General features: G+C 44.0%; 2 protein-coding genes across 2 annotated transcripts; one reads left to right on the top strand and one right to left on the bottom strand.

Moving 5' to 3' along the window:
• Positions 1 to 4513: 4513 nt before the first annotated feature.
• Positions 4514 to 7981, top strand: LOC120039663 (G-protein coupled receptor 4-like). Its single transcript, XM_038985074.1, has 2 exons — positions 4514 to 4609; positions 5433 to 7981. The coding sequence occupies exon 2, from the start codon at positions 5439 to 5441 to the stop codon at positions 6468 to 6470; it is 1032 nt and encodes a 343-aa protein (XP_038841002.1). The 5' UTR covers positions 4514 to 4609; positions 5433 to 5438; the 3' UTR covers positions 6471 to 7981.
• Positions 7982 to 19421: 11440 nt separating this feature from the next.
• On the bottom strand, positions 19422 to 20935 carry LOC120039662 (zinc finger protein 711-like; the record flags this gene model as incomplete). The annotated part of the gene is made up of 1 exon (XM_038985073.1): positions 19422 to 20935. A coding segment is annotated over one exon (1414 nt), but the record flags the coding sequence as incomplete, so codon positions are not given.
• Positions 20936 to 22006: the final 1071 nt, after the last annotated feature.

The following is a 22006-nucleotide window of genomic DNA, read 5'->3' as shown; positions in this document are numbered from 1 at the left end:
ATGATGGTGATGATGGTGTTGGTTAGTGATGATGATGGTGGTGGTGGTTAGTGATAATGATGATGGTGATGGTTAGTGATGATGATAGGGATGGTTAGTGATGTGGATGGTGGTGGTTAGTGATGATTATGATGATGGTGATGGTGATGGTTAGTGTTGATGGTGGTGGTGGTTAGTGATGATGGTGGTGGTGGTTAGTGATGATGGTGGTGGTGGTTAGTGATGATGGTGGTGGTGGTTAGTGATGATGGTGGTGGCGGTGGTTAGTGATGATGGTGGTGGTGGTTAGTGATGATGGTGGTGGCGGTGGTTAGTGATGATGGTGATGGTTAGTGATGATGGTGGTGGTGGTTAGTGATGATGGTGATGGTTAGTGATGATGGTGGTGGTGGTTAGTGATGATGATGGTGGTGGCGGTGGTTAGTGATGATGGTGATGATGATGATGATGGTGGTGGTGGTTAGTGATGATGGTGGTGGTGGTTAGTGATGATGGTGGTGGTGGTTAGTGATGATGATGATGATGATGATGGTGATGGTTAGTGATGATGATGAGGATTATATTGATGATGGTGGTATTGATGGTGATGATGATGAGGATTATATTGATGATGATGATGATGATGGTTATTGATGGTGGTGATGAGGATTATATTGATGGTGGTGGTTAGTGATGGTGGTGGTTAGTGATGATGGTGATGGTGGTGGTGGTTAGTGATGATGGTGGTTATGATGATGATGATGGTAGTGGTTAGTGGTGATGATGGTGGTGGTGGTTAGTGATGATGGTGGTGGTGGTTAGTGATGATGGTGGTGGTTAGTGATGATGGTGGTGGTTAGTGGTGATGATGGTGATGGTTAGTGATGATGATGGTGGTGTTGGTTAATGATGATGTGGTGGTGGTTAGTGATGATGATAGTGGTAATGGTGGTTGTTAGTGATGATGGTGATGGTGGTGGTTAGTGATGATGATGATAGTTATTGATGGTGATGGTGGTGGTGGTGGTTAGTGATGATGATGGTGATGGTGGTTAGTGATGATGATGGTGATGATGGTGGTGGTTAGTGATGATGGTGGTGGTTAGTGATGATGATGATGGTGATGGTCGTGGTGGTTAGGGATGATGATGATGGTGGTGGTGATGGTTAGTGATGATGGTGATGGTGGTGGTGGTGGTTAGTGATGATGATGATGGTGATGGTTAGTGATGATGATGGTGGTGGTGGTGGTTAGTGATGATGGTGATGGTTAGTGATGGTGATGGTGGTGGTGGTTAGTGATGATGATGGTGGTGGTGGTTAGTGATGATGATGGTGATGGTGGTTAGTGATGATAATGGTGATGGTGGTGGTGATGATGATGAGGATTATATTGATGATGATGGTTAGTGATGGTGGTGATGAGGATTATATTGATGATGATGGTTAGTGATGATGGTGGTGGTTAGTGATGGTGGTGGTGGTTAGTGATGATGGTGGTGGTTAGTGATGATGGTGATGATGGTGGTGGTTAGTGATGATGATGGTGGTGGTTGTGGTGGTGGTGGTGGTTAGTGATGATGGTGATGATGGTGATGGTTAGTGATGATAATGGTGATGGTGATGGTTAGTGATGATGATGGTGATGGTGGTTAGTGATGATAATGGTGATGGTGGTGGTGGTTAGTGATGATGATGGTGGTGGTGGTTCGTGATGATGATGGTGATGGTGGTGGTTAGTGATGATGATGATGGTGGTGATGGTTAGTGATGATGATGGTGATGGTGGTGGTGGTTCGTGATGATGATGGTGATGGTGGTGGTGGTGGTGGTTAGTGATGATGATGATGGTGGTGATGGTTAGTGATGATGGTGATGGTGGTGGTGGTTAGTGATGATGATGGTGGTGGTTAGTGATGATGGTGGTGGTGGTTAGTGATGATGATGGTGGTGGTTAGTGATGGTGGTGGTGGTGGTTAGTGATGATGATGATGATGGTGATGGTTAGTGATGATGATGGTGATGGTGGTTAGTGATGATGATGATGATGATGGTGGTGGTGGTTAGTGATGATGATGGTGGTGGTTAGTGATGGTGATGGTGGTGGTGGTGGTGGTTAGTGATGATGATGATGGTGGTGATGGTTAGTGATGATGGTGATGGTGGTGGTGGTTAGTGATGATGATGGTGGTGGTTAGTGATGGTGGTGGTGGTGGTTAGTGATGATGATGATGATGATGGTGATGGTTAGTGATGATGATGGTGATGGTGGTTAGTGATGATGATGATGATGATGATGATGGTGGTGGTGGTTAGTGATGATGATGGTGGTGGTTAGTGATGGTGATGGTGGTGGTGGTGGTGGTTAGTGATGATGATGATGGTGGTGATGGTTAGTGATGATGGTGATGGTGGTGGTGGTTAGTGATGATGATGGTGGTGGTTAGTGGTGGTGGTTAGTGATGATGATGATGATGATGGTGATGGTTAGTGATGGTGGTGGTTGTGGGTAGTGATGATGATGGTGGTGGTGGTGGTTAGTGATGATGATGATGGTGGTGGTTAGTGATGATGGTGATGGTTTGTGATGATGATGGTGGTGGTGGTTAGTGATGATGATGATGGTGGTGGTTAGTGATGATGGTGGTGGTTAGTGATGATGGTGGTGGTGGTTAGTGATGATGATGGTGGTTTGTGATGATGATGATGGTGGTGGTGGTTAGTGATGATGATGATGATGGTGATGGTTAGTGATGATGATGAGGATTATATTGATGATGGTGGTGGTGATGGTGATGATGATGCGGATTATATTGATGATGATGATGAGGATGGTGGTGGTGGTTAGTGATGATATTTGTGGTTAGTGATGATGATGATTGATGATGGTGGTCATGATGATGATGATGAGGATTATATTGATGATGATGGTAGTTAGTGATGATGGTGGTTGTGATGATGATGATGGTGATGGTTAGTGATGATGTTGGTTGGTGATGGTGGTGATGAGGATTATATTGATGATGATGGTGGTGGTTAGTGATGATATTTGTGGTTAGTGATGATGATGATTGATGATGGTGGTCATGATGATGATGATGAGGATTATATTGATGATGATGGTGGTTAGTGATGATGGTGGTTGTGGTGGTGATGATGATGATGAGGATTATATTGATGATGAGGATGGTGGTGAGGATTATATTGATGATGATGGTGGTGGTTAGTGATGATGATGATGAGGATTATATTGATGATGATGATGATGGTCGTAATGATGATGAGGATCATATTGATGATGATGGTGGTGAGTGATGATGGTTAGTGATGGGGAGGATTATTTTGATGATGATGGTGGTGGTTAGTGATGATGGTTAGTGATGGTGATGATGAGATTGATATTGATGATGATGGTGCTAGTTAGTGATGATGGTGATGATGATGGTGGTGATGGTGGTGGTGGTGATGATGATGGTGGTGGTGGTGATGATGATGGTGGTGATGGTGGTGATGATGATGATGGTGATGGTGGTGATGATGATGGTGGTGATGGTGGTGATGGTGGTGATGATGATGGTGGTGGTGATGGTGGTAGGACCCAAAAATCACTGAGGAAATAATGTATAATTAACAAACTATTAATTATCTGATTTTTACAGGAAGTATACAGAAGAGACTTCTTGTTTCTAACCATAGTTCTTTGGGGGATGAGATATACTCCAGCAGCATGTTTCACCTCTTGTAGACAGGACTTGAGATAAGTAACTCATCACTCTCTCGTATAGATCATCTGTGTGGATGATACCCTGACCTGCCGGGGCCCGTGATCCATTGAATGGTACTGTAGCTCAGTAAGGACTTGGTGCTACAGCCACAAAATGTAGGTAAAAAGGTAAAAAACAGCAGGTTTATGTATTGGGTATCATTTTTATTGACAGTTTGATAACAGGCGTATACATACAGGTGTAGGATCTAAATCTGATCAGCCTGTTGGAGGAGAACTTGTAGTGTATTTGAGGTTTAATAAAAAGACTTCTGAAGTTTGTAATTTCCATTTAGAAATTTTACTCTTGATTTTCCCTCACAAAAAAATGTAATCAAATTAAGATCCTACATCTGTACAGAAAATAGAGTCAGTTGATCCATTAAAACAAATCTGAGTCAGTCGGCATGATCATATTATAGACAAAAGGTATTAGAAAAACAGCAGAAATACTGAGAACGTCATGGGATATTATTACATGATGTGTTATTAAGTGACAGTGACTTACGGAGGCAGATCTGGTTTACACATTTTATATAGTTATTTCTCTGTTGACCAGTAATTAACGTCACTGTGACGGGCACATTTTAGCTTCTTATTATCGGCATTCTTAACTTCCTGCTGTGGTTAATGTAACATGTTTCATTTTATGACTTCATGACTTCTGTTTCACCACCATCAAAATAAATATCTCTATGAGCGTCTGTGCTTTCCCAGCACACCATGGCATTACTTCACATCCTGTTCAAACACACACTGTTGGCATATCGCTTGGTACTGACTATTCAACTCACACTCTCTCTAATGAGGTTTCCCAAAAAGATGTTCTGATTTTGTTGGAAAAGTGCAGCTAAGACAGGACTTCAGGTATGTTTTGATTAGTTCTGTTATATTAATATTTTGATAACATAAGACGACATAGTCAGGGAGAGAATTCACATCAGTGTTATGAAATTCATGGTAATTTAGTGGTCATCTATATGTTTTTTTACCCTCTCGTTTTAATGATACTTTACACCCTCTAGTTTTAATGATACTTGATACCTAATAGTTTGAATGATACTTTATACCCACTAGTTTTAATGATACTTTATATACACTAGTTTTAATGATACTTTATACCCAATAGTTTTGATGACTCTTTATACCCACTAGTTTTAATGATACTTTATACCCACTAGTTTTAATGATACTTTATACCCTCTAGTTTTACTGATACTTTATACCCTCTAGTTGTAATGACTCTTTATACCCTCTAGTTTTAATGATACCTTATACACTCTAGTTTTAATGATACTTTATACCCACTAGTTTTAATGATACTTTATACCCTCTAGTTGTAATGATACTTTATACCCTCTAGTTGTAATGATACTTTATATACACTCGTTTTAATGATACTTTATACCCTCTAGTTTTAATGATGCTTTATACCCTCTAGTTTTAATGATACGTTATACCCTCTAGTGTTAATGATACTTTATACCCACTAGTTTTAATGATACCTTATACACTCTAGTTTTAATGATACTTTATACCCTCTTAGTGTCAAGTTGAAGGTGTTAATTACAAAAATATAATTTAAAGAGTGAAAGCATCAAGTCACAGGCTCTAAGGGAATGTGTAATGGGGTTAATCTTTCTATACAATCTATATCATATGAACTTAACATATCCTCTTGATTCTTAAGGACATCATGGACATGCCTCCCACCCCCAGCTCTGGTAATAGTAACCTGAATGAAGCCAACACTTGTGGAGTGGACCTCAACCAAGATGCCATCTACCTTCCTGTAATCTACAGTATCTTCTTCATCATTGGCACTCCCCTCAATCTGATGGCCCTGTTCGGGCTCTATCGTCTGATCAAGTCTGAAAACGTCTTACCGGTGTACGTGATCAACCTGCTCCTTTCGGATCTCCTCCAACTGTTCACTGTACCTCTATGGATTGACTACTATCGCAGGGGTCACAGCTGGCGATTCGGGTCCACTTCCTGCCAGTTATTGGGGGTCAGTTTCTACGTCAGCATTTACACCGGCATTGCCTTCATGTGCATCATCGCTTTGGAGCGCTACTTGGCCATCGCCAAGCCTCTGAGATTCCAAGCATTGAGAAAGCTGAAGTTTGCACGATGGATAGCCCTTAGCATATGGGTCTTGGTAGCCGTGCCTCCATCCATCGCCTTGCATAAAATGCAACCCAACGACAATCACACCCTGTGTATCGAGAGTTACCCTTCCAAGGAGGGGTTCATCATCTACCGATTGATCACCTTATCCCTGTCCTTCATCATCCCTCTCGCCTTCATCGTGTTCCTCCACCGGAAGACCCTGAGGTCTTTGTCGGCCATTGGTACCTTGGGAACGGAAGAGAAGCACCGCATCAGGGGGCTTCTCAATCTGCTGGTGGTCATCTTCATCCTGGTCCTTGGCCCCTACCACATCACAGGATGCGTGAAGTACATTGGATTGCTTTTCCACAGGGATGCCTGTGAGTGGGAGAAGGCTGTGTTTGTGCCCTACCAGCTGGGCAGGGGTCTGTTGAGCCTCAACAGTCTGCTGGATCCTGTACTTTATACGTTCCTGAGGAGTGACTTCAGGGAGGCTGCGGGCCATTACCTGCCCTGCCTGAGGAGGATGCAGGAGTCTGTATGCAGGACTGTGAGTCATCATAGGACCACCACTAAGACTCCTAGTAGTCTCTCAGATCACACTGATTCTATCTAAACCCAAACCAGACATTTGTAACATACCTGTACATGATGTACAGTACCTAGCTAGATGCTATCTGCTTTTCTTATAATATATTAACCAGCCTTCGAAGAACCATCACCAGGACCACTATTATCCTTTAAGACCCCACAGAGAGACCCTGATTCAACCTGTGATAAACATTAATACTGAACATTATTCATAAATGCTGCAGAACAAAGGTTATACTGTGGGAAAGGAACATCTCTAAGATATACATATATTTCGTATAATTGTTTTTTTTTTACAAAAACTGTTTGTTTCTTTAAACAGTGCCAGTGGGTTTTAGAAAGTACATTCTTGATTGAGACAGACGTGGTTTGCCTCAAATTGCCACAGCCAGGATGTTGCCAAATTGAGATTTCATGTGGCAGGCAGCTGGTATCGCAGAAGGACTGGTGTCCTCATAATACATTCATATTTTCTCTTTCAAGCAACAAAAAATTGCACAAAAAAGAACTTGCCTATAAACACATCTTGTTCCAAATCAATTGGAAGTTGTTTTACAAACTTGTTTTACAACTTTGTTTAAACAAACTTACAAACTAGACATGAAACATATAAGATAAACTGCTGAAGGACTGAACATAGTTTTAATCCTTGGTTGTCCACAATAGTGTATATTTGACACTGGGGAGAAAAATAATGTAGTACTTTGATGATTTAGAGTTGCCCCTGGCAACTGAAAGGGATGGTTCAACCAGACTGTTCTACCTGTTTATAAATAGCATCGTACCCAACTGAGGACCACATGTATACAAGAATTGGAAGTGGTTTTGTAATGTGGGGCAATGTGTAATATTGTATTTCTGTCAGCATTGCAATGCTAAATGTAAATCAATCTATATCACAAACCTATGTACCATTTCATTTAAAACATTTAATTTAAAACATAACTGTACATATCATGACACCTTTCAGATTCAGTTGAATAAAAGAGTTTCATGTTTGCATAAAAATGATATTGATTATATCCCATATGTTACTATAGCCTATAGGGGGGCAAAACTAATGAAATCTATAGTGAGTTCCTAATGTTTCCATCTGTGCTACAACACTGAAGGTGCTAAAGATGATGCCGTTGACATAGTAACACGTACCACTTGACAATATGTGCATTGTATGTCCAATTTATCTGCCCACAGAGACTAATCACATAGTTCTAGCTCTGTGGTTGAGGCAGTCATTCCACACGGCACTAACTTGAAAGGAGAGAGACTCCTGTAAAATTGCTCTTGATTCATAGAACCGCAAAATCAATAAAAGTGTATATTATCTAATTACACATTATAGCAAAGACATATATATATATATTTTTTATCAACGCTTTGCCTCTGTGATTGAGCCAAGCATTATTGCACTGATTCAGATTGATACCAGTTAATTGTTGTACAATGCATTAAAGAGCGCTTTAATTATAGACGGCAGACTCTGTCTTCTCTCTGCTGTCACTATTATCCTGCTCTGTCATTTGTTCATTAGTCCCTGCAGACCTGATTAGTCAATGGATGCATTGTAATAACCCTGGCTCTTAAAGAGGGGTGGCTCCAGCTCAATTCAGTCAGGCTCCCACATCAGAAGTTATTGATCCAATAGACTGTAATGCCCCCCCCCCCTGATCCATATCACAGTCTGCTGCTTATCAGTGACACACAGGGATGCTTGCCATGCTCAGATTTTCAATAAAGTTCCATGCATGTGAATGCCTGTGAGAATATGGTCGTGTGTGATTTACATTATCAGGGGATCGTATAGCACACAATTATAAACTGGCCCTCACAAATTGATGGTAATCTGTCTTAAAGGTGGTGGGTAGATAACTGGCCCTCACAAGTTGATGGTAATCTGTTTTAAAGGTGGTGGGTAGATAACTGACCCTCACAAGTTTATGGTAATCTGTTTTAAAGGTGGTGGGTAGATAACTGACCCTCACAAGTTGATGGTAATCTGTTTAAAGGTGGTGGGTAGATAACTGGCCCTCACAAATTGATGGTAATCTGTTTTAAAGGTGGTGGGTAGATAACTGGCCCTCACAAGTTTATGGTAATCTGTTTAAAGGTGGTGGGTAGATAACTGGCCCTCACAAGTTGATGGTAATCTGTTTTAAAGGCGGTGGGTAGATAACTGGCCCTCACAAGTTGATGGTAATCTGTCTTAAAGGTGGTGGGTAGATAACTGGCCCTCACAAGTTTATGGTAATCTGTTTTAAAGGCGGTGGGTAGATAACTGGCCCTCACAAGTTGATGGTAATCTGTCTTAAAGGTGGTGGGTAGATAACTGGCCCTCACAAGTTGATGGTAATCTGTTTTAAAGGTGGTGGGTAGATAACTGGCCCTCACATGTTAATGGTAATCTGTCTTAAAGGTGGTGGGTAGATAACTGTCCCTCACATGTTTTTTTTTTACATTTTAAACCTTTATTTAACTAGGCAAGTCAGTTAAGAACAAATTCATATTTTCAATGACGGCCTAGGAACAGTGGGTTAACTGCCTTGTTCAGGGGCAGAACAACATATTTTTACCTTGGGGATTCGATCTTGCAACCTTCCGGTTACTAGTCCAACACTCTAACCACTAGGCTACCTGCCACCCCATAGGTGTGATGATGGTAATCTGTTTTAAAGGTGGTGGGTAGATATCCTCCAATGAACAATGAACAAAAAACACAATTTGCCTCATACAGCGCAACACATCTCCTTCACATAGAGTTGATCAGGCTGTTGATTGTGGCTTGTGTAATGTTGTCCCACTCCTCTTCAATGGCTGTGTGAAGTTGCTGGATATTGGCGGGAAATGGAACACGCTGTCATAAACGTAGATCCAGAGCATCCCAAATGTGCTCAATAAGTGACATGTCTGGTGAGTATGCAGGTCATGGAAGAACTGAGACATGTTTAGCTTTCAGGAGTTGTGTACAGATCCTAAAGACATGAGACCGTGCATAATTATGCTGAAACATGAGGTGATGGCGGCGGATGAATGGCATGACAATGGGGCTCAGGATCTCGTCACAGTATCTCTGTGCATTCAAATTGCCATCGATAAAATCCAATTGTGTTTGTTGTTGGTAGCATATGCGTGCCCATACCATAACCCCACTACCACCACGGGCCACACTGTTCACAAAGTTGACATCAGCAAATCGCTCGCCCACATGACGCCTGTCACTTGTTCTGAGGTTGAGGCCATTTGGACGTACTGCCAAATTCTCTAAAACGACGTTGGAGGCTGTGGAGAAATGAACATCACCAGGCTGTATGAGTTAATAGACCAATAACAAAGACATTATCAAACCTCTCTGCCAATAACAGCTAGTTTTCAGGTACATATCACTCGCATTAAGCTAGTCCAAATAGGCCCCTCACTCAGACCACTTCCAGACAGTCCTATGCCCTTCATTCAGACCACTTGCAGACAGTCCTATGCCCCTCATTCAGACCACTTCCAGACAGTCCTATGCCCCTCATTCAGACCACTTCCAGACAGTCCTATGCCCCTCATTCAGACCACTTCCAGACAGTCCTATGCCCCACATTCAGACCACTCACAGACAGTCCTATGCCCCTCACTCAGACCACTTCCAGACAGTCCTATGCCCCTCATTCAGACCACTTCCAGACAGTCCTATGCCCTTCATTCAGACCACTTCCAGACAGTCCTATGCCCCACATTCAGACCACTTACAGACAGTCCTATGCCCCTCATTCAGACCACTTCCAGACAGTCCTATGCCCCACATTCAGACCACTCACAGACAGTCCTATGCCCCACATTCAGACCACTTCCAGACAGTCCTAGGCCCCTCACTCAGAACACTTCCAGACAGTCCTATGCCCCACATTCAGACCACTCCCAGACAGTCCTATGCCTCTCATTCAGACCACTTCCAGACAGTCCTATGCCCTTCATTCAGACCACTCTCAGACAGTCCTATGCCTCTCATTCAGACCACTTCCAGACAGTCCTATGCCTCTCATTCAGACCACTTCCAGACAGTCCTATGCCTCTCACTCAGACCACTTCCAGACAGTCCTATGCTCCACATTCAGACCACTCACAGACAGTCCTATGCTCCACATTCAGACCACTCACAGACAGTCCTATGCCCCTCATTCAGACCACTCCCAGACAGACCTATGCCCCACATTCAGACCACTTCCAGACAGTCCTATGCCCCACATTCAGACTACTCAGAGACAGTCCTATGCCCCACATTCAGACCACTTCCAGACAGTCCTATGCCCCACATTCAGACCACTCCCAGACAGTCCTATGCCCCACATTCAGACCACTCAGAGACAGTCCCATGCCCCACATTCAGGCCACTCACAGACAGTCCTATGCCCCACATTCAAACCACTTCCAGACAGTCCTATGCCCTTCATTCAAACCACTTCCAGGCAGTCCTATGCCCCACATTCAGACCACTCACAGACAGTCCTATGCCCCACATTCAGACCACTTCCAGACAGTCCTATGCCCTTCATTCAGACCACTTCCAGACAGTCCTATGCCCTTCATTCAGACCACTTCCAGACAGTCCTAGGCCCCTCACTCAGAACACTTCCAGACAGTCCTAGGCCCCTCATTCAGACCACTTCCAGACAGTCTTATGCTCCACATTCAGACCACTTCCAGACAGTCCTATGCCCCTCATTCAGACCACTCACAGACAGTCCTATGCCCCACATTCAGACCACTTCCAGACAGTCCTATGCTCCACATTCAGACCACTCACAGACAGTCCTATGCCCCTCATTCAGACCACTTCCAGACAGTCCTATGCTCCACATTCAGACCACTCACAGACAGTCCTATGCCCCACATTCAGACCACTCACAGACAGTCCTATGCCCCACATTCAGACCACTTCCAGACAGTCCTATGCCCCACATTCAGACCACTCACAGACAGTCCTATGCCCCACATTCAGACCACTCACAGACAGTCCTATGCCCCTCATTCAGACCACTTCCAGACAGTCCTATGCCCCTCATTCAGATCACTTCCAGACAGTCCTATGCCCCACATTCAGACCACTTCCAGAGAGTCCTATGCCCCTCATTCAGACCACTTCCAGACAGTCCTATGCCCCTCATTCAGACAACTTCCAGACAGTCCTATGCCCCTCATTCAGACCACTTCCAGACGGTCCTATGCCCCTCATTCAGACCACTCACAGACAGTCCTATGCCCCACATTCAAACCACTTCCAGACAGTCCTATGCCCCACATTCAGACCACTTCCAGACAGTCCTATGCCCCACATTCAGACCACTTTCAGACAGTCCTATGCCCCTCATTCAGACCACTTCCAGACAGTCCTATGCCCCTCATTCAGACCACTTCCAGACAGTCCTATGCCCCACATTCAGACCACTTCCAGACAGTCCTATGCCCTTCATTCAGACCACTTCCAGACAGTCCTATGCCCCATATTCAGACCACTTCCAGACAGTCCTATGCCCCTCATTCAGACCACTTCCAGACAGTCCTATGCCCCTCATTCAGACAACTTCCAGACAGTCCTATGCCCCTCATTCAGACCACTTCCAGACAGTCCTATGCCCCTCATTCAGACCACTCACAGACAGTCCTATGCCCCACATTCAAACCACTTCCAGACAGTCCTATGCCCTTCATTCAGACCACTTCCAGACAGTCCTATGCCCCACATTCAGACCACTTCCAGACAGTCCTATGCCCCACATTCAGACCAGTCACAGACAGTCCTATGCCCCACATTCAGACCACTCACAGACAGTCCTATGCCCCTCATTCAGACCACTTCCAGACAGTCCTATGCCCCTCATTCAGACCACTTCCAGACAGTCCTATGCCCCTCATTCAGACCACTTCCAGACAGTCCTATGCCCTTCATTCAGACCACTTCCAGACAGTCCTATGCCCCTCATTCAGACCACTCACAGACAGTCCTATGCCCCACATTCAGACAACTTCCAGACAGTCCTATGCCCTTCATTCAGACCACTTCCAGACAGTCCTATGCCCCTCATTCAGACCACTTCCAGACAGTCCTATGCCCCTCATTCAGACCACTTCCAGACAGTCCTATGCCCCTCATTCAGACCACTTCCAGACAGTCCTATGCCCCTCATTCAGACCACTTCCAGACAGTCCTATGCCCTTCATTCAGACCACTTCCAGACAGTCCTATGCCCCTCATTCAGACCACTTCCAGACAGTCCTATGCCCTTCATTCAGACCACTTCCAGACAGTCCTATGCCCTTCATTCAGACCACTTCCAGACAGTCCTATGCCCTTCATTCAGACCACTTCCAGACAGTCCTATGCCCCTCATTCAGACCACTCCCAGACAGTCCTATGCCCCTCATTCAGACCACTTCCAGACAGTCCTATGCCCTTCATTCAGACCACTTCCAGACAGTCCTATGCCCTTCATTCAGACCACTTCCAGACAGTCCTATGCCCCTCATTCAGACCACTTCCAGACAGTCCTATGCCCCTCATTCAGACCACTTCCAGACAGTCCTATGCCCCTCATTCAGACCACTCCCAGACAGTCCTATGCCCCTCATTCAGACCACTTCCAGACAGTCCTATGCCCTTCATTCAGACCACTTCCAGACAGTCCTATGCCCTTCATTCAGACCACTTCCAGACAGTCCTATGCCCATCACTCAGACCACTTCCAGACAGTCCTATGCCCCTCATTCAGACCACTCCCAGACAGTCCTATGCCCTTCATTCAGACCACTTCCAGACAGTCCTATGCCCCTCATTCAGACCACTTCCAGACAGTCCTATGCCCCTCATTCAGACCACTCCCAGACAGTCCTATGCCCCTCATTCAGACCACTCCCAGACAGTCCTATTCCCCTCATTCAGACCACTCCCAGACAGTCCTAGGACACCACTGTTACAGTAGGGTACTAAATTGTTCCCCAGAAATGATTTGATATTGAGATAAAAACGGCTGCAGTGACTTAATGGCATGGGATTCTGCTAATCCGTGACAACGATATATTCTGATGTGGTTAAACTTGAATGTAAATGTTTTTGCTATGTACAAACAATACATCACGTTTGATGGATTTATCCTGTTTTTATTCCAGATTTTACGTTTTTGTAAAATGAGGTTATGCTCATTTTTTCACAGAGTCTGACGTTACAGAATGGCATTACCAACCTAATCTTCTTATTCAATTACATCTGATTAATTATCACCTCCTTCAATAAAGTCATATCAAAGTCAATATTCTATCAACATAGGGGATTCTTTGGCCCATGAAATTACACCAGAATTAATATTTTCATTTGTTTTCTGTTGCAATCTTACTAAAAAGTAAGTTTCTATTTTAGAAGTAATGAGAGGCTACATACTATTTTTAAAAGGGTTCTTCAGCTGAAAACGGTTCTTTATAGAACCTTATCCCGCCGCAAAGAACACTTTTGGAACCCTTTTTTCTAACAGTGTAGAATGTATTATTTTCTCTCACCAATGCACGTGACTACTGTCCAGATTGATCTTTACATCTGTTTGGCTTCCAGTGTGAAAATGTCAAGGGCATAGAAGGATAATCACATAAGTTCATAATGTTAACATTTTCTTGTTCCCGGGGATTTATATGTATCCTGGGGAGAGTAATATATTTTGGAAGGCCCTTAAACTGTACATAAAACTAATGTGAAGTTGATCAAAATGCCCTTCATGGCTTGGACTGGGGGCAATCAACAAGCTACTCTTCATGGCTTGGACTGGGGGCAATCATCAAGCTACCCTTCATGGCTTGGACTGGGGGCAACCATTAAGCCACCCTTCATGGCTTGGACTGGGGGCAATCATCAAGCTACCCTTCATGGCTTGGACTGGGGGCAATCAACAAGCCACCCTTCATGGCTTGGACTGGGGGCAATCATCAAGCTACCCTTCATGGCTTGGACTGGGGGCAATCATCAAGCTACCCTTCATGGCTTGGACTGGGGGCAATCAACAAGCCACCCTTCATGGCTTGGACTGGGGGCAATCATCAAGCTACCCTTCATGGCTTGTACTGGGGGCATTCATCAAGCCACCCTTCATGGCTTGGACTGGGGGCAATCATCAAGCCACCCTTCATGGCTTGGACTGGGGGCAATCATCAAGCCACCCTTCATGGCTTGTACTGGGGGCATTCAAGCCACCCTGTAATCAAGCCACCCTGTATTGCCCACTCCCCCATGTTAAAAAAACGGAACGCTCTCTTGTGTTCCTTTAGTACACCTACTTGAATCCCTGAATCTGGAATATACTTTCACATGCTGTTTTAAAATAGAATTGACGCTGTGAGAAAAGAGATGACAACCACTATAACCTTTGAGGGCCAGCATGAAAAGTTTCCAGGTGCTTCGCTTCTGCAGTCCTCTCTGCATGAGGAGACATAACAAATCAAGGGCCACCATCTCCCAGAGGCAGACAGGGGCTGCGTCCCAAATGATTCCATATCCTCTATATAGTGCACTGCTTCTGACCAGAGCCCAATTGGCCCTGGTCCCTATTGGCCCTGGTCAAAAGTAGTTCACTATATAGGGAATAGGGGTGCCATTTTGGATGCACCAGGGCATCCTGGGGGACCAAAGTCCTGTTAGAGGGGAAAAGGAGAGCCAGAGAAAGCGAGTGTCAGTTCCCCTACAGACATTACAGACATACTAGATCACATGGGTACAAAGATTAGACAGAGGTCATGCAGATACAGTATTTAAAGATACAGTTACAGTTGCAGATACAGTTTAAAAAGTGTATTGGTAGCGTACACAGATTTGCAGGTGTTATATCAGGTGCAGTGAAATGCTTATGTTACTAGCTCCTACAGTGCAGTAGAATGTCTTATGTTACTAGCTCCAACAGGGCAGTAGAATGTCTTATGTTACCAGCTCCAACAGGGCAGTAGAAGGTCTTATGTTAACAGCTCTAACAGGGCAGTAGAATGTCTTATGTTACTAGCTCCAACAGGGCAGTAGAAGGTCTTATGTTACTAGCTCCAACAGGGCAGTAGAATGTCTTATGTTACCAGCTCCAACAGGGCAGTAGAATGTCTATGTTAACAGCTCTAACAGGGCAGTAGAATGTCTTATGTTACTAGCTCCAACAGGGCAGTAGAAGGTCTTATGTTACTAGCTCCAACAGGGCAGTAGAATGTCTTATGTTACCAGCTCCAACAGGGCAGTAGAATGTCTTATGTTAACAGCTCTAACAGGGCAGTAGAATGTCTTATGTTACCAGCTCCAACAGGGCAGTAGAATGTCTTATGTTACCAGGTCCAACAGGGCAGTAGAATGTATTATGTTACTAGCTCCAACAGGGCAGTAGAATGTCTTATGTTACCAGCTCCAACAGGGCAGTAGAATGTCTTATGTTACCAGCTCCAACAGGGCAGTAGAATGTATTATGTTACTAGCTCCAACAGGGCAGTAGAATGTCTTATGTTACCAGCTCCAACAGGGCAGTAGAATGTCTTATGTTACCAGCTCCAACAGGGCAGTAGAATGTCTTATGTTACCAGCTCCAACAGTGCAGTAGAATGTCTTATGCTACCAGCTCCAACAGTGCAGTAGAATGTCTTATGCTACCAGCTCCAACAGAGCAGTAGAATGTCTTATGTTACCAGCTCCAACAGGGCAGAAGAATGTCTGATGTTACCAGCTCCAACAGTGCAGTAGAATGTCTTATGCTACCAGCTCCAACAGAGCAGTAGAATGTCTTATGTTACCAGCTCCAACAGGGCAGAAGAATGTCTGATGTTACCAGCTCCAACAGGGCAGTAGAATGTCTTAAGTTACCACCTGCAACAGTGCAGTAGAATGTCTTATGCTACCAGCTCCAACAGAGCAGTAGAATGTCTTATGTTACCAGCTCCAACAGAGCAGTAGAATGTCTTATGTTACCAGCTCCAACAGGGCAGAAGAATGTCTTATGTTACCAGCTCCAACAGGGCAGTAGAATGTCTTAAGTTACCACCTGCAACAGGGCACTAGAATGTCTCACAAATACAATACTAATACACACATAACCAAAAATCTAAACAACAAATCAAGAAATGACAGAACCAGTCGAATGACTGGCATTAAAATAACAAATCACACAATTTCAACCACTGTGTTAACTATTTGTTATATATTTTTAAACTATCTATAACAGTTGATAAACAACTTATAAACCCCTTTAGAAAGTAGACACCCATAAAGCTAGTTCTATAATACAATATAAGAGTATCATAAGGCATTATAATGCATCATAAGGCATACGCCTATATCTGTATGCCCTTAAAGTGTTACCTATGTCTCCCCATACTGGTGCCTTCATTTTGAAACCACCACCAGTGGACGTGAAGCAATACGTTTCTGTTTCAACATGAACCATCTAAATATAGCTATTCATTTGTGATGCATTCAAATTCTGAATTTCTGTAAGCCTTCCAATCTGGGTGCCCAAGAGAGGCAGTCCTGACTGCAATGGGGGAATTATAAATATTTAAATGTTCTACCTTCTTACATTTCATGCAATGTGTATATCAGGTTATTCGAGCCTGCAGTGCACGAAGCAAGGCCATGAGATATGCAAACACGCAACCAAGCACAAGCACACACACACAAATTCTGTCCAATAGGCCATCTGACTGTCTTACCATCTGACTGTCTTACATCTAACTGTCTTACAGTTAGTTCACAGTTTAATAGTCTGTTTAATGTTCAGTAGGCCTCTAATAATAATAAATTATACAACTATACAAAAGAACATCTTCTAATTTGACCAACAACATGACCACAACCTGCATTAGATATATATAATAAAACATAGCTATGTGTCCAAGACTATATACCACATCCTCATTTATACATCTACTGTAATGTTTCCCTTGTGTAATGCCAATTGATTTATTGACTTTATTTAACCTGGTGACTATTAAGAAGCTATTCTCTTGTACAATAACTATTTCATTTTTTAATTTAACCAGGCAAGTCATTTAAGAACAAACCCTTATTTACAATGACAGCCTCCTGGGGAACAGTGTGTTAACTGCCTTGTTCAGGGGCAGAACGACAGATTATTTTACTTTGTCAGCTCAGGGATTTGAGCCAGCAACCTTTCGGTTACTGGTCCGATGCTCTAACCACCAAGCTACCTTCCGCCTCTATAGTCACCAATCCTTTACCTTTTACACTGTGTATGGTCTAGCATCTGCAGAAAGGAGTGTTGTGTTGTTGAAACGGGTAATACATTTTCTGAAAACTATAAATTAGTCATAATAACATATAATTTCTGCTTATCAAATCAAATCAAATTTTATTGGTCAAATACACGTGTTTAGCAGATGTTATTGGGAGTGTAGTGAAATGTTTGTGCTTCCAGTTCCGACACTGTAACAATATCTAACAAGTAATATCTAACAATTTTACAACAAAGACCTAATACATACAAATCTAATTTCTGCTTCTTTTCATTAAAGGCATTAGCATATGAAGAAATGCCAGTGCGATTTATTGAATTAGGAAATATCTAGGCCAAGCAGTGATGTTTCAGTGTGTTGCATCACATCGCTAACGGTTATTTGCATTCCAGGCTCAAACATTCCCTCTAAATGGTTTACATTAATCCCTTTTCATATTGTGATTTTTAGTATTCTGTATATCAGAAATACTGTATGCTTTACAATGAAGCACAATATTTCATACCCTAAAATAAAACATGCATTGTTACATGACTAACTACCTAAATCACGTCAACAGGCACTCTCAGATATAGCAAACAAAGATGTGTGTTTTCATGTTTGGCGATAGACTTTCTCCAACTGTTTTCCATATTAATTCCCCATTCTGAGATAGACACAGGATGGCTCGCAAATGGAACCCTATTTCCTCAAAGTGCACTACTTTTGACCAGAGACCTATGGGCCCTAGTCCAAAGTAATGCACTTCATAGGGAATAGGGTGCCATTTGGGATGTAGACTCAGGGTTCATAGAGACTGGTGCATAGCAATTACCTGGTCTTCTTTGAACAGCTTTCTGTGTATCTCATCAAGGCTCATTTTCATCGAAGCAAACAGCAGATCCCCTCCAAATCATACTATGTGCCCCAAATGGCACCCTATTCGCTGTGTAGTGCACTACTTCTGACCAGAGCCCTATGGGATTTCCTATGGGCCCTGACCAAAAGTAGTGAATAGGAGGCCGTTTGGGGCACAGTCGTACGTTTCTGGCTCCCACAGAGCAATCGTAATGGCACCGCTATCTTCGTTTTCCCTCAAAAGAGAAAAAACACAGAACACATGCTTTTCATGTGGATTTTTCATTTCAGTACGCCTGAGACCATTTTGAAAGAGGCAAACAAGTTATGTGTCAGTTGCTGAAAATGGCTTTAATACTAACTTGTCTGTCAGCTAGTCGGCCGGTTCATGATGTTTCCGGTTTGTGGAATTTAATTAGTTTATAACATCCTTATTATAGATCACTATGAAGCATTATATGACTCATTTACATTTAAGTCATTTAGCAGACGCTCTTATCCAGAGCGACTTACAAATTGGTAAAGTGGACGATCTCACATAACCACATCCTATATTAGAGGACGCCGTCCTTCTGTCCATTTCTTTCTCCCAGAAATTCAACAGGTATACACAGACATATTTTGAGACACTGAAAAAAAAATGTCATCATATGGTGAATCCTCTCTCTGCAGATAAATAAATACAGAAAGAGTGACAGGCGCCCCACTGACAACATATACACTGGTTTTAAACTTCACCAACTTCCACCACATGCTTAGTTTGATTACACCTGGGGGAGAGGGAATGGGGGAGGGTCTGGTGAGACCTATTCCTACTCTATACAACCAGTAGAAAAAGAGAAGCAGTCAGAATGTTATCATCGCTAGCTGTCTAAATGTACCATTCCATCCCTATCAACTGCCTAAATGTGTTCCCCCTTCGTGGTGTGAAAAAGGTCTACATAGACTAAGGAGTGAGTGTGTCAGTCTGTCTGTCCGGGTAACGTTGTGTCAACATTGTATTAACAACGTTCCATCAGCATATCTTTGTGATGTCTGGCTATGTGCTGACTCTTCTCCGAGGGCCTTCTGAAGCCTTTACAACAGTAGTCACAGCAGTGGGGGTATTCCTTGGTGTGGATCGAGATCACGTGGCGTTTGAATCCTGAAGCGTCCGGGCTGTTGTACTCGCAGTACTGACACTGGTACACCTTCCTCCCGCTGTGGGTCTTCATGTGTTTCTTCAGCTCCGCGGACTGGCGGAACCCTCGCCGGCAGCGTTTACACTTAAAGGGGAGGTCCTTGGTGTGAACGGACAGGATGTGTCTGCTGAGGGTGAAAGTGTCAAAGGTCGTGAAGTTACAGTGCCTGCACTGATGCACCTTGCTGCCCTTGTGCGTCTCGGAGTGTTTCTTCAGCTCAGAGGGCCGGTGGAAGCCCTTCTCACACACGTCACACTGGTGAGGGAAGTCTTTGGTGTGAACAGATATAATGTGTCGTTTTAGATCAGAGGAGTTGGTGCTCTTGTGTTCACAGTGGGGACACTGGTGGGTCTTGTGTCCCTGCACCATCTCTGTGTGCCGCTGCAGCTCCCCCTCGTCTGCGTAGGCCTGGGGGCAGTGGCCACACTTAAAAGGCAGGTCGGCACTGTGTTTGCTCTTGATGTGAGTCTTTAGGTTGGACTGGTCTGCACAGCGAAAGTCACAGTGCGGGCAGCAGTACGGCTTCTCGCCCGTGTGGGTCCGCATGTGCTTCTTGAGCTCTGACGGGTGACGGAAGCCTTTAGCGCACTCCACGCACACGTGGGCAAAATTCCTACTGTGAACGGCCAATAGGTGGCGGTTAAGGAGCCCCTGCTCTGCAGTCTCATAGTCACAGTACTTACAGTGGTGCAGTTTGGACTCCTTGTCCCTCAGGATCAGCTTGTTAGACCCTAGCTGGCTGTCTTCGTGGTAACGCCGGGTGTACTCTGTGTACTCTGGGGTGGTCTTGTTGTATTCTGTGTACTCTGGGGTGGTCCTGTTGTATTCTGGGTACTCTGGGGTGGTCCTGTTGTATTCTGGGTACTCTGGGGTGGTCCTGTTGTATTCTGGGTAGTCTGGGGAAGAGGTTCTGTCTCTGTGATGGACCAGTAGCTTGTGGGACTCCAGGTGGTTGTGGAAGTTGACCTTCTTGTTGGTGGTGAAGTCACAGTCGGTACACTGGTACTTCTTAACGTGGTGGTCAGGATGGTTCTTCATGTGACACTTGAGGAAGCCTTGTGACCTGAACTTCTTACCACAGATGTGACAGGGGTAGACGGTCAGGGGCATGCCGTCTGGACCGATGATCACAGCGGTCTGGCACTGCCGTGTCTCGCCATTCCTCTTCTTCTTCTTGATCTTCTGTTTGAGGGCTCTGTTGGTGCCCTGACCGTCTCTGATCTGAAGGTATGGCCTGGTATGGCCACTCAAGTGCAAAGGACATTGTAGATATGCCTAGTATGTCTATATTCAACACTGACAATTTGTTAGGAACGGAGGTCAGGCTGGCTAGTTGGTTTCGTAAAACATTTTAAATGAATGATTGTAATTTCAGACTTGGCTCAATGGAGGGGGAGAGTTGGCTCAATAAGAGCAGTGTCTGTTGCCCTATTCTCTCTCTCTCTCTCTCTCTCTCTCTCTCTCTCTCTCTCTCTCTCTCTCTCTCTCTCTCTCTCTCTCTCTCTCTCTCTCTCTCTCTCTCTCTCTCTCTCTCTCTCTCTCTCTCTCTCTCTCTCTCTAATCAATTCAACTCAAAGGGCTTTATTGGCATGAGAAACATATGTTTCCATGGCCAAAGCACGTGACATAGATAAGGAACAAAGTGAACAACCACTAGTTTGACCAACTCATTGTCTTGGCTGATTCCTGCCAGAGAAGCTTCATCAAACTCAATGGAACTAAAGTAAGAGAGGTTTGAACGACCTATCAGCTAATGACCCCCCCCCCCCCAAAAAAAACCACAAGTACTTTGTGGTCATATGATAGAGCTGCCCTCCTGTAACTGCTGTATGCCTAAAGACTATTACACTGTAGATGTGAGCCAAACCTGTCAGTGACCTGTGCATTTAGTCCACAGAGTTCACACAAGGACACTATATACCTATATAATGTTCTGATATTATTTCAATGTGATCCTCTCAGGTACTTTCAAATCAAATCAAATGTCTTTATAAAGTCATTTTTACATCAGCACATGTCACAAAGTGCTTATACAGAAACCCAGCCTATAACCCCAAACAGCAAGCAATGCAGATGTAGAAAGCACGGTGTCTAGGAAAAACTCCCTAGAAATGCATGAACCTAGGAAGAAACCTAGAGAGGAACCAGGCTCTGAGGGGTGGCCAGTCCTCTTCTGACTGTGCCGGGTGGACATTATAACAGTACATGGCCATTAAATTGTTCAAACTTTCATAGATGACCAGCAGGGTCACATAATACTTTGACCCTGTCACACTGTAGTTTAGATCCCTAAATGATAGAGTTT

Source organism: Salvelinus namaycush, unplaced genomic scaffold, assembly GCF_016432855.1.
Source record: "Salvelinus namaycush isolate Seneca unplaced genomic scaffold, SaNama_1.0 Scaffold290, whole genome shotgun sequence".
In the NCBI taxonomy this organism is placed as follows: Eukaryota; Metazoa; Chordata; class Actinopteri; order Salmoniformes; family Salmonidae; genus Salvelinus; species Salvelinus namaycush.
This window is presented reverse-complemented; position numbering and strand designations above follow the sequence as displayed.

Bases quoted from the DNA above. Each gene is read 5' to 3' on its own strand.
- LOC120039663 (XM_038985074.1), top strand. From the start codon at position 5,439: ATGGACATGCCTCCCACCCCCAGCTCTGGTAATAGTAACCTGAATGAA.